The sequence below is a fragment of the Notolepis coatsorum genome (genome assembly GCF_963971535.1).
Source record: "Notolepis coatsorum genome assembly, contig: SCAFFOLD_86, whole genome shotgun sequence".
Taxonomy (NCBI): Eukaryota; Metazoa; Chordata; class Actinopteri; order Aulopiformes; family Paralepididae; genus Notolepis; species Notolepis coatsorum.
Window position 1 is genome coordinate 887,480 of NW_028172863.1, and position 12,500 is coordinate 899,979.

Consider the following 12,500-nt stretch of genomic DNA (forward strand, 5'->3'; position numbering starts at 1 on the left):
GAGAGAGAGAGAGAGGGAGTGAGAGAGAGAGAGAGAGAAGAGAGAGAGAGAGAGAGAGAGAGAGAGAGAGGGAGTGAGAGAGAGTGAGAGAGAGAGAAAAGCCAGAAGGGGAGAGAGGGGAGAGAGAGGGAGTGAGAGAGAGTGAGAGAGAGTGAGAGAGAGAGAAAAGCCAGAAGGGGAGAGAGGGGGAGAGAGAGAGAGAGCTCTCTAAGGGCCCGCGTCCACCAATCTCACAAAAACACTGGCAGTGCGCCGGCAGTGCTGGCATGAAGCGCATCTTGTAGATGACAGAAAGAAATCTACAGCCATCCTTTTATCGTTTTTTCCTGCCGCGGTTTTGCACATATTATAGCATATTTTAATAACTTTATTGTATATTAATTATATATATAGTTATTGCCTGACACCACAGTTTTAGTAGTGTATTCGTGTATGTGAGGTTTTGCCCGCTGCTCACCACCTTTTCTCTGTTTCTTTAAGCCTATACTGTTTATTTTCCCTTCTCACTCACTCTCTCTAGCCCCCACCCTCTCGTTCTTTACCCTCAGTGGCCACACCTGTTCGATTATCTATTATCTCTCGCACCTGTGGTGGCAGGCTAATTAGTCCCCTGTGGGCTTTAAATACCAGGGCGCTTCCCCTCGTTTCGGCGTGGGGTCGTGTTGTATTCATGCTGAGTCATATTCTCTAACATCCAGACTCTCTCGGGAGATCCTCTGGTCTACCAACGCTGTAATGGATTTCTCCAGCGTTGAGATGTTTGCTCCAGCCTTCGTCTGCTGTCGCCGTAGCCTGTGGAGGAGACTGTTCTGCGCTCCCTGTACTTCCACGGGAGGCACCCCAGCGTTCCACTGCAGACCCCAGCGCAGCTGTTCGTCCTGATGCACATCTAGACCAACGCGCATCTTCCGGACCCTAGGGCTTGGCACGCTCTCCAGTCACCAGCGCGCAACGCGCATCTGCAAGGGCTTGGCACGCTCTCCAGTCACCAGCGCGCAACGCGCATCTTCAAGGCTTGGCACGCTCTCCAGTCTCCAGCGCGCAACGCGCATCTTCCGGACCCTCGGGCTTGGCACGCTCTCCAGTCACCAGCGCGCAGCGCGCATCTGCAAGGGCTTGGCACGCTCTCCAGTCACCAGCGCGCAACGCGCATCTGCAAGGGCTTGGCACGCTCTCCAGTCACCAGCGCGCAACGCGCATCTTCAGGGCTTGGCACGCTCTCCAGTCTCCAGCGCGCAACGCGCATCTTCCAAAGATCCTCGTGCTTGGCACACTCCTCCTCGCAGACGCACCCCGATGCGTCTCTCGGTTCCGACGTGCACACCAAGGTGTGGTGCGCCACTCTGTTCCTCGGCTCCGACAGCGGCTACCCGGTTGACGACACCCTCGCCACCGCCGCTGTTCCAGCACTCTGTTCCTCGGCTCCGACAGTCGGCTACCGGTGACGACACCCTCGCCACCGCCGCTGTTCCAGCACTCTGTTCCTCGGCTCCGACAGCGGCTACCCGGTTGACGACACCCTCGCCACCGCCGCTGTTCCAGCACTCTGTTCCTCGGCTCCGACAGCGGCTACCCGGTTGACGACACCCTCGCCACCGCCGCTGTTCCAGCACTCTGTTCCTCGGCTCCGACAGTCGGCTACCGGTGACGACACCCTCGCCACCGCCGCTGTTCCAGCACTCTGTTCCTCGGCTCCGACAGCGGCTACCCGGTTGACGACACCCTCGCCACCGATTGTGATTGTGATTGTGATGTCACTCACCCAGCGTAATGCCTCTTGCCCTCGTCCCGCTGCGTTTCCTGTACCATTACGCATACGCCTGGGTGAGTTTTGATTGTGATGTCACTCACCCAGCGTAATGCCTCTTGCCCTCGTCCCGCTGCTGTTCCTGTACCATTACGCATACGCCTGGGTGAGTTTTGATTGTGATGTCACTCACCCAGCGTAATGCCTCTTGCCCTCGTCCCGCTGCTGTTCCTGTACCATTACGCATACGCCTGGGTGAGTTTTGATTGTGATGTCACTCACCCAGCGTAATGCCTCTTGCCCTCGTCCCGCTGTTGTTCCTGTACCATTACGCATACGCTTGGGTGAGTTTTGATTGTTAAGTCACTCACCCAGCGTAATGCCTCTTGCCCTCGTCCCGCTGCTGTTCCTGTACCATTACGCATACGCCTGGGTGAGTTTTGATTGTGATGTCACTCACCCAGCGTAATGCCTCTTGCCCTCGTCCCGCTGCTGTTCCTGTACCATTACGCATACGCTTGGGTGAGTTTTGATTGTTAAGTCACTCACCCAGCGTAATGCCTCCTTTTTTGTTCTCACTTAGTTAGTAGTTTGGACATTTCATCTCCCACTCTGTTTTTGTTCTCACTTAGATAGTATTTTTGGACATTACATCTTCCCCTGTGTGTTTGTCACACGAAGATATTATTACTTTGTTACTTTGTTTATTTGGACTGTTCTGCATCTGCTCTGTTTGTTCCCTTTTGAATATTAACCCTCTCCTCTGTTCTGCAGAGCGGCCCAGATGTTTTCCCACCAGTCCCCAGTTCCTCCCTGTCCCCAGCCCGCCTCCGCGGGCCTCAGTCCCCTCTGTCCCTAGTTCTCCCCTTTCTAGTTCCACCTAGTTCCTGGTCCCAAGTTCTCCCCTTCTAGTTCCACCTAGTTCCTTGTCCCTAGTTCTCCTAGTCCCCAGTTTCTCCTGTTCCCTAGCTCTCCTTGTCCCGACATCTCCTAGTCTCTAGTTCCTCTGTTCCTTTAACCTTCCCCTAGCTTTCCTTTAATGTTTCCCCTAGCGTTCATTAACCTTCCCTTAGTGTTCCCTTTTCCTGCCCGCCTCTTAAAGGCACCTAGTTTTTCCCCTCTTGTGTTATTCCAGTGTTTTGTGTTTTCTCCCTTAAAGGGACAGTGCCCTTTTTCCCTGTTCTCAATAAATATCTGTTTCTTGGCAAACCATCATACCTGTCTTGTGTTGTGCGATTGGGGTCGGTTACAAACCACAACAGTACGACCCCACCAAATCGACGACCCCAGCCAGCACAGACGGTGTATGTTGAGTTTGCCTTTTTTTTCTTTCTTGTTCCCTCTAGCTCCCCTGTTAGCCTGTTACTCCCCTGTTTAGCTTGTTAGTCTCCCCGGTTAGCTCCCCTGTTTGCTTCCCGTTTTGCCCTGTTTGACCCCCCTGTGGCTAGCCATGCCCTGGCAGCTAACCCAGTCCCTCAGCAGAGCCCCTGTCTGCTAGCTTTGCCCCGGCTGCTAGCACAGCCTCTATGTTTATGCAGCCCTTGCTGCTGGCATGGGCCCTGTAGCTAGCCAGGCCCAAGCAGCTAACCCGGTCCCTCTGCATGGCCTCCACTTTTTTGTGTAGTTTATCCCCACTGCTAGGACTGCCCTTTCAGCTAGCAAGGTCAGTTTATCCCACTGCTAGGACTGCCCTTTCAGCTAGCAAGGTCAGTTTATCCCACTGCTAGGACTGCCCTTTCAGCTAGCAAGGTCAGTTTATCTCACACAGCTAGGACTGTCCTTCCAGCTAGCTTGTTCTCTCATGCTGGTCCAGCCCTGTCTGCCAGCCTAGCTCCGGCAGCTAGCGCAGCCTCTATGTTGATGTAGCAGTACAGCTAGCATAGGCCCTGTAGCTATCAGTGCCCTGGCAGCTACCCTTTCCCTCTGCTAGCCTGGCTCCGGCAGCTTGCGCAGCCTCTATGTTGATGTAGCAGTACAGCTAGCATAGGCCCTGTAGCTATCAGTGCCCTGGCAGCTAACCTTCCCTCTGCTAGCCCTTTCCCGGCGCTACCATGGTTACCCCTTAGCTACCCTGCTTGCCCCTCAGTTCCTCTAGACCAGTTCCTCTAGACCAGTTCTCTTGCCCAGTTCGCTAGACTAGTTCTCTAGACCCAGTTCCTCTAGACCAGTTCCCCCAGTTGCCCCTCTGCTACCCTAGTTACCCCTTGGCGACCCTGTTTCTTTTGCTAGCCCCACTCTTGTGGTGGCTTCCCCTGCTGGCTTGGCCAGTACCTCTTGTTTTGCCCCCTGCCACTCTGTCTGTATTTGTTTTGGGTCGCCGGGTGGCTCCCGTTGAGGGGGGGGTACTGTGAGGTTTTGCCCGCTGCTCACCACCTTTTCTCTGTTTCTTTAAGCCTATACTGTTTATTTTCCCTTCTCACTCACTCTCTCTAGCCCCCACCCTCTCGTTCTTTACCCTCAGTGGCCACACCTGTTCGATTATCTATTATCTCTCGCACCTGTGGTGGCAGGCTAATTAGTCCCCCTGTGGGCTTTAAATACCAGGGCGCTTCCCCTCGTTTCGGCGTGGGGTCGTGTTGTATTCATGCTGAGTCATATTCTCTAACATCCAGACTCTCTCGGGAGATCCTCTGGTCTACCAACGCTGTAATGGATTTCTCCAGCGTTGAGATGTTTTGCTCCAGCCTTCGTCTGCTGTCGCCGTAGCCTGTGGAGGAGACTGTTCTGCGCTCCCTGTACTTCCACGGGAGGCACCCCAGCGTTCCACTGCAGACCCCAGCGCAGCTGTTCGTCCTGACGCACATCTAGACCAACGCGCATCTTCCGGACCCTAGGGCTTGGCACGCTCTCCAGTCACCAGCGCGCAACGCGCATCTGCAAGGGCTTGGCACGCTCTCCAGTCACCAGCGCGCAACGCGCATCTTCAAGGGCTTGGCACGCTCTCCAGTCTCCAGCGCGCAACGCGCATCTTCCGGACGCTCAGGCTTGGCACGCTCTCCAGTCACCAGCGCGCAACGCGCATCTGCAAGGGCTTGGCACGCTCTCCAGTCACCAGCGCGCAACGCGCATCTTCAAGGGCTTGGCACGCTCTCCAGCACGCAACGCGCATCTTCCGGACCCTCGGGCTTGGCACGCTCTCCAGTCACCAGCGCGCAACGCGCATCTGCAAGGGCTTGGCACGCTCTCCAGTCACCAGCGCGCAACGCGCATCTTCAAGGGCTTGGCACGCTCTCCAGTCTCCAGCGCGCAACGCGCATCTTCCAAAGATCCTCGTGCTTGGCACACTCCTCCTCGCAGACGCACCCCGATGCGTCTCTCGGTTCCGACGTGCACACCAAGGTGTGGCGCGCCACTCTGTTCCTCGGCTCCGACAGCGGCTACCCGGTTGACGACACCCTCGCCACCGCCGCTGTTCCAGCACTCTGTTCCTCGGCTCCGACAGTCGGCTACCGGTGACGACACCCTCGCCACCGCCGCTGTTCCAGCACTCTGTTCCTCGGCTCCGACAGCGGCTACCCGGTTGACGACACCCTCGCCACCGCCGCTGTTCCAGCACTCTGTTCCTCGGCTCCGACAGCGGCTACCCGGTTGACGACACCCTCGCCACCGCCGCTGTTCCAGCACTCTGTTCCTCGGCTCCGACAGTCGGCTACCGGTGACGACACCCTCGCCACCGCCGCTGTTCCAGCACTCTGTTCCTCGGCTCCGACAGCGGCTACCCGGTTGACGACACCCTCGCCACCGCCGCTGTTCCAGCACTCTGTTCCTCGGCTCCGACAGTCGGCTACCGGTGACGACACCCTCGCCACCGCCGCTGTTCCAGCACTCTGTTCCTCTGCTCGGACAGCCAGCCACCCGGTGGCGATGCCCTCGCCCCGCTGCGTTTCCTGTACCACTACGCATACGCCTGGGTGAGTTTTGATTGTGATGTCACTCACCCAGCGTAATGCCTCTTGCCCTCGTCCCGCTGCGTTTCCTGTACCATTACGCATACGCCTGGGTGAGTTTTGATTGTGATGTCACTCACCCAGCGTAATGCCTCTTGCCCTCGTCCCGCTGCTGTTCCTGTACCATTACGCATACGCCTGGGTGAGTTTTGATTGTGATGTCACTCACCCAGCTTAATGCCTCTTGCCCTCGTCCCGCTGCTGTTCCTGTACCATTACGCATACGCCTGGGTGAGTTTTGATTGTGATGTCACTCACCCAGCGTAATGCCTCTTGCCCTCGTCCCGCTGTTGTTCCTGTACCATTACGCATACGCTTGGGTGAGTTTTGATTGTTAAGTCACTCACCCAGCATAATGCCTCTTGCCCTCGTCCCGCTGCTGTTCCTGTACCATTACGCATACGCCTGGGTGAGTTTTGATTGTGATGTCACTCACCCAGCGTAATGCCTCTTGCCCTCGTCCCGCTGCTGTTCCTGTACCATTACGCATACGCCTGGGTGAGTTTTGATTGTGATGTCACTCACCCAGCGTAATGCCTCTTGCCCTCGTCCCGCTGTTGTTCCTGTACCATTACGCATACGCTTGGGTGAGTTTTGATTGTTAAGTCACTCACCCAGCGTAATGCCTCTTGCCCTCGTCCCGCTGCTGTTCCTGTACCATTACGCATACGCCTGGGTGAGTTTTGATTGTGATGTCACTCACCCAGCGTAATGCCTCTTGCCCTCGTCCCGCTGCTGTTCCTGTACCATTACGCATACGCTTGGGTGAGTTTTGATTGTTAAGTCACTCACCCAGCGTAATGCCTCCTTTTTTGTTCTCACTTAGTTAGTAGTTTGGACATTTCATCTCCCACTCTGTTTTTGTTCTCACTTAGATAGTATTTTTGGACATTACATCTTCCCCTGTGTGTTTGTCACACGAAGATATTATTACTTTGTTACTTTGTTTATTTGGACTGTTCTGCATCTGCTCTGTTTGTTCCCTTTTGAATATTAACCCTCTCCTCTGTTCTGCAGAGCGGCCCAGATGTTTTCCCACCAGTCCCCAGTTCCTCCCTGTCCCCAGCCCGCCTCCGCGGGCCTCAGTCCCCTCTGTCCCTAGTTCTCCCCTTTCTAGTTCCACCTAGTTCCTGGTCCCAAGTTCTCCCCTTCTAGTTCCACCTAGTTCCTTGTCCCTAGTTCTCCTAGTCCCCAGTTTCTCCTGTTCCCTAGCTCTCCTTGTCCCGACATCTCCTAGTCTCTAGTTCCTCTGTTCCTTTAACCTTCCCCTAGCTTTCCTTTAATGTTTCCCCTAGCGTTCATTAACCTTCCCTTAGTGTTCCCTTTTCCTGCCCGCCTCTTAAAGGCACCTAGTTTTTCCCCTCTTGTGTTATTCCAGTGTTTTGTGTTTTCTCCCTTAAAGGGACAGTGCCCTTTTTCCCTGTTCTCAATAAATATCTGTTTCTTGGCAAACCATCATACCTGTCTTGTGTTGTGCGATTGGGGTCGGTTACAAACCACAACAGTGTAGTTATTATTATTAGTGTATTTGTGTTTTGTCGCGAATCTCAATGGCCCGTCTACTGTGGGAGACACTTGAAAAAGGCCACAGGCCGAAACGTTGTGTTCAAGTACATTAAAACTTGGGAACACTATAGACGGTGTGCAGACTTTTTTTCCACAAACATTACAGATCTATTTCGAGTCTAGCACCCGTGACTACATTTGGGATGAGCCTGAGTCTTTTCTACTACGTAGACAGCCAAGACAGGCAGGCAGCTCCGGTGTCAGGTTACAAACAGAGTGGTAGATATGAATGGCTGTGATTGGTTGTCTGAAAATGAGCTCAGCGCATCGCTCTGAAAGTTCAGAAAGTTTCAACTTTCGGCCGCACAAGAAAGTTGAGAAAAGAAGCCGACTGCAGCGCATTTCCTATAGGCGGCGCATGCGGCCGCATACGCTCTCTCCCCATTGGGATACATTGAAAAAAGACGCGTGCAGTCATAAATATGAGGCAGGTGGACGCGGGGGAGAGAGAGAGAGAGCTCTCTAATGCGTGTCTACATGTTTGTTGTCTTGAGTTGTATGTCTGAGACCAAGGACCACAATGTAAACAAGTGCTCTGACTTTATTGTGTTTTTATCCTTGATGTTGTTTGTCTGAGATGCATATCTTTTTTGTATCATGTTACTCTACAATTACAAACATCAAATCAATCAATCAATCAATCAATCAATCCCATTCATCAGCAGTTGTTCTCCCCGAGAACTCACTTCTCTCCTATGAAGACGTTGGGCCACACCTGGTCCACGGCGTTGAGGGGCGCCTCCAGCCGCTCCTGCACCATGGCCCTCTGGAGGTCCAGCACGCAGGGCGTGTTGTAGGGGCTGCGCTCGTCAAGCATGTCCTTCACCCGGTTGTAGAGGTCCTCCACCATCAGCTGCTCCGCCGACTCCAGCATGGACTCTGGGGTGGGCATGGGGCGCACGCTGCGGGCTGGCAGCTCTGGCAGAGGGGGAGGGCAGAGAGGAAGGGAGGGTCAGGGACTGGACTCTGGGGTGGGCATGGGGCGCACGCTGCGGGCTGGCAGCTCTGGCAGAGGGGGAGGGCAGAGAGGGAGGGTCAGGGACTGGACTCTGGGGTGGGCATGGGGCGCACGCTGTGGCAGCTCTGGCAGAGGGGGAGGACAGAGAGGAAGGGAGGGTCAGGGACTGGACTCTGGGGTGGGCATGGAGCACACGCTGTGGCAGCTCTGGCAGAGGGGGAGGGCAGAGAGGAAGGGAGGGTCAGGGACTGGACTCTGGGGTGGGCATGGGGCGCACGCTGCGGGCTGGCAGCTCTGGCAGAGGGGGAGGGCAGAGAGGAAGGGTTCCAGTCTCGGGTTACAAGACCAAACATCCGACGAGCGTCGTGGACAAGCCATTTGGACAAGTGACCACGTCCGGTTTGGCCGGGTCCTGAACGGACCAGTCACCTCTGATGGCGAAAATGATTGACCACCAATTCTGGAGCCAGGGGTGTCCCAGGTGACGGCTGATTACAACGAGAAAGACAAAGAAGAAGCCGGGGAAGTCCTTTGTTTTGACTAGCGCGCCGGAATCAATGGCAGCGGACGGCCATTTTGGGTAATCATACCGAATTAACGCCGGTACACACGTTACAAAAGCCTTTGTAAAACACAAATTGTCCGTGAGATTGTTATAAATGTTGGACCTGTACTAGATAAGACCTCAGGCTATGGAACCGTTATGTTTTCCAGCTCCTACCTCTCAGCTGGAACTCAAAAACAGGCATCTGGCAACATTCAAAGATGGTTCAGAGACGGGGGAGGAGAATATAACTTAAGAGGGAGAGGGAATCTTAAACAACCAATGGTACAATAACACTACGCTGAAAAGCATGTGCATGTCGGTGTGTGGAGTGAAGTTGTGGAATATTTTACCTGAATACATCAAACTGAGTAAACATGTGGCACAATTTAAAAAGCAGCTTAAAAAATACACATTAGAGAAATACAGAAATTAGTAATGAGGATAAACAAAGTAATGCTATATTGTGTTATGTAGTTCTGTACTGTATTCACTGCTGTCATGTGAATCAAGTTTTTTTCTTTTCATACTATAAGTAAAAGTATATTGTATTATACTAAATTATGTTATAACTAGTCAAATTAATGGAAGAACAAGTGTAAATGTAAGGGGGTGGGGATCAATAAGCTTAGCTTCCCTCTACTCCTTTTTTGGACATGTCTGCTAACTAAATACATTGCTCTTGACTTTTTTTTTGTTTTTTTAATTGTTTTTAAATGTTTAAAAAACTTGTTGTGATTTGTTTGGAGGAATATGAAGAATACATGTTCAAAAATAAACGTTTTCATTCATTCATTCATTCAAATGTGAATAAACAAAACTTTTACTTAAACGTGTTCAAACCTTTGTAACTCTATTACGTTAGCACTCAGAGTGATCCTTCCTGTTGTGGGAGAATGTTCAGAATGTTTCCTTTCAAAAGAGACCAGACTATAAGTATAAAGTATAATAAATCACAAATTGCTTTGGGTATGCAATCGTCAGGTGTATTATTATGCAAAACGAGCCCCATTTTTGCCCGATGCACAAGAGGTTAATTGGTCGTTAGGGTCTCAGGGAGACGGCTTTCAGTTTTCAGAGTGAGACATTTGTCTCTCTGCAATAAAGCAAACATGGGGCGCACACTCATCACGTTGACTCTAGAAGAGACCACTGGGGACGCTCTGCGCGTCTCCTTCTACAGCGTACAATACCAACCAATACCACTCAGACTAATGGAATATAGACAACATCTGCTTCTAGGGGTCCAGCCGTGTTCTCACCTCGTCCCATGAAGTCCGCGTCGTTACAAAAGGTCACATGCGTTACATCAGGGGAAAACTCATTTCACCAATCAGCGCAAATCCACGTCTCCCGTCGCCACAGTCGTCTCGAATGGTCCGGTAATGAGCCGGCGAGGAGGACATATGAATTCACACTTTCTGTGGTTTGATTCAGCCGAACGACTACGTGCTAATGAGTCGTTCACATTCAAATGCCTCGACGGGGACAAGTACATGGAAGTGCCCTATTTCTCATGGTAATCGTATGGATGCTGTAACTTTAAAGGGCTACTATTATAAAACAATAAAAAAAAGAATTTCTGTGTTTTGCATTGTTTTTACACAATGAATAGTTGTCTAGGGGTTATGATTAGAACAATCGCACTGGCATAAATGTACCTGTTCTGTCTATTCTATTCTAGATTTTTTTTGTATCCACTTTTTCTCCTATTTTTCTATTTTTCTCCCATCCCAATTCCATTGTGCCAATTCTTCCCTCCCCTGTCTTGAACGTTGCTCGCATATGCCCCCCACTGGCTGGTTGTAGGGAGGATAGAAGCCTTGCATCACGTGTCCCCTCCGGTACACGAGGAGGCAGCCTGTCACATCTTTTCACCTGCCAGCGCGGACTCTCATTGGCGAGGAGTAACGCGTGGGAGGCTCACACTACCCCCGCCATTTCCTGTCTCTGCTGTGCAGGCGCCCTGACCGACCTGTAGGAGTCGCTGTCCACAACGTCCAGATGACCACCCACAGACTTCCACCTGCTAACTCCGCCAATTGAGTCTGTATGACGGCTGGCCCAAGCCGGAGGCAACGCCGACAGCCGGAGTCGAACCCGGAGTCTCTTGCATTGGTGACGAGCACAATGTCCGCTGCGCCACCCAGCCGCCGCTATTCTATTCTAGATTGAAACCATGGGGCACAGTTAGCTCCTAGCGTCCAGACATGGACCCCAAGCCTCGTTTCTTGACCCTCCAATTGCAAATGTCGAACAACTGTTCTGAACATGCTGACCCCAAACTGATGTTTTTCTGACCCATATGTCGAACAACTGTTCTGAACATGCTGACCCCAAACTGATGTCTTTCTGACCCATAGACCCAGAGACACGTTTGATTGGGAACTTCAATCTCACAGTGTGACAGTGTCTTTGTTTCCTTTGAGGCCACCTTGGCCCCGCCCCCCTTTCCCACAGAACGTTGGTGCGTCTCACCTTCGTTGATGATCTGTTTTGCAGCGATGGCGGAGGACAGGTGGATGGGCTCCATGAAGATACTGTCTGCATCCGACCCAGAGATCATAGAGAACCTAGACTCTGAGAGCATGGAGAAACTGAGAGAGAGAGAGAGAGAGAGAGAGAGAGAGAGAGAGAGAGAGAGAGAGAGAGAGAGAGAGAGAGAGAGAGAGAGAGAGAGAGAGAGGTATCTGTAAAGCATTCCCGGTAACTGGAGAAAGGTATTCCCGTAACCTATAGGTAACCGAGAATACCTTTAGGTACCAGGAATACCATGCCTAGGTATTCTTGGTTACCTAAATAGGTATTCCCGTAACCTGATAGGTATTCACGGTAACTTTAGATATTGATATGTATTCCGGTGACTTGTGAAAAGGAGAGGTTACCAGGAATACTATTACCATATAGGTATTCACGGTAACTTATATGTATTCCGGTAATTAATTAATTGAAGCTAACACATCATGGAGGCCCAGGCCGTTAGCTACAAGCTACAAGCTAACAACACATCATGGAGGCCCAGGCCGTTAGCTACAAGCTAACAACACAACATGGAGGCCCAGGCCGTTAGTTACAAGCTAACACATTAATTAAATGTATTAATATTATCAGGGGTAGGCTAGCATATATAATAGAATGGTGGCATGGTGGTGTAGACTGACTAGGGGCATGGTGGTGGTGTAGACTGACTAGGAGCATGGTGGTGGTGTAGACTGACTAGGGGCATGGTGGTGGTGTAGACTGACTAGGGGCATGGTGGTGGTGTAGACTGACTAGGGGCATGGTGGTGTAGACTGACTAGGGGCATGGTGGTGGTGTAGACTGACTAGGGGCATGGTGGTGGTGTAGACTGACTAGGGGCAGGTTGGTGTAGACTGACTAGGGGCATGGTGGTGTATACTGACTAGGGGCATGGTGGTGTAGACTGACTAGGGGCATGGTGGTGGTGTAGACTGACTAGGGGCATGGTGGTGGTGTAGACTGACTAGGGGCATGGTGGTGTAGACTGACTAGGGGCATGGTGGTGTAGACTGACTAGGGGCAGGTTGGTGTAGACTGACTAGGGGCATGGTGGTGTAGACTAACTAGGGGCATGGTGGTGGTGTAGACTGACTAGGGGCATGGTGGTGGTGTAGACTGACTAGGGGCAGGTTGGTGTAGACTGACTAGGGGCATGGTGGTGTAGACTGACTAGGGGCATGGTGGTGGTGTAGACTGACTAGGGGCAGGTTGGTGTAG

At 52.2% G+C, this 12,500-nt stretch overlaps 1 protein-coding gene across 1 annotated transcript in view; it reads right to left on the minus strand.

The window, feature by feature from the left end:
* The window catches only part of dusp27 (dual specificity phosphatase 27), a gene marked incomplete at both ends in the record, with an annotated part of 163,775 nt that overhangs the window by 138,970 nt on the left and 12,305 nt on the right, over nucleotides 1-12,500 (minus strand). The window contains 2 exons of the mRNA XM_084338927.1: nucleotides 7,947-8,178; nucleotides 11,241-11,359. Of these exons, the coding sequence (XP_084195053.1) occupies nucleotides 7,947-8,178; nucleotides 11,241-11,359 (351 nt within the window). The remainder of the gene's footprint in view (nucleotides 1-7,946; nucleotides 8,179-11,240; nucleotides 11,360-12,500) is intronic.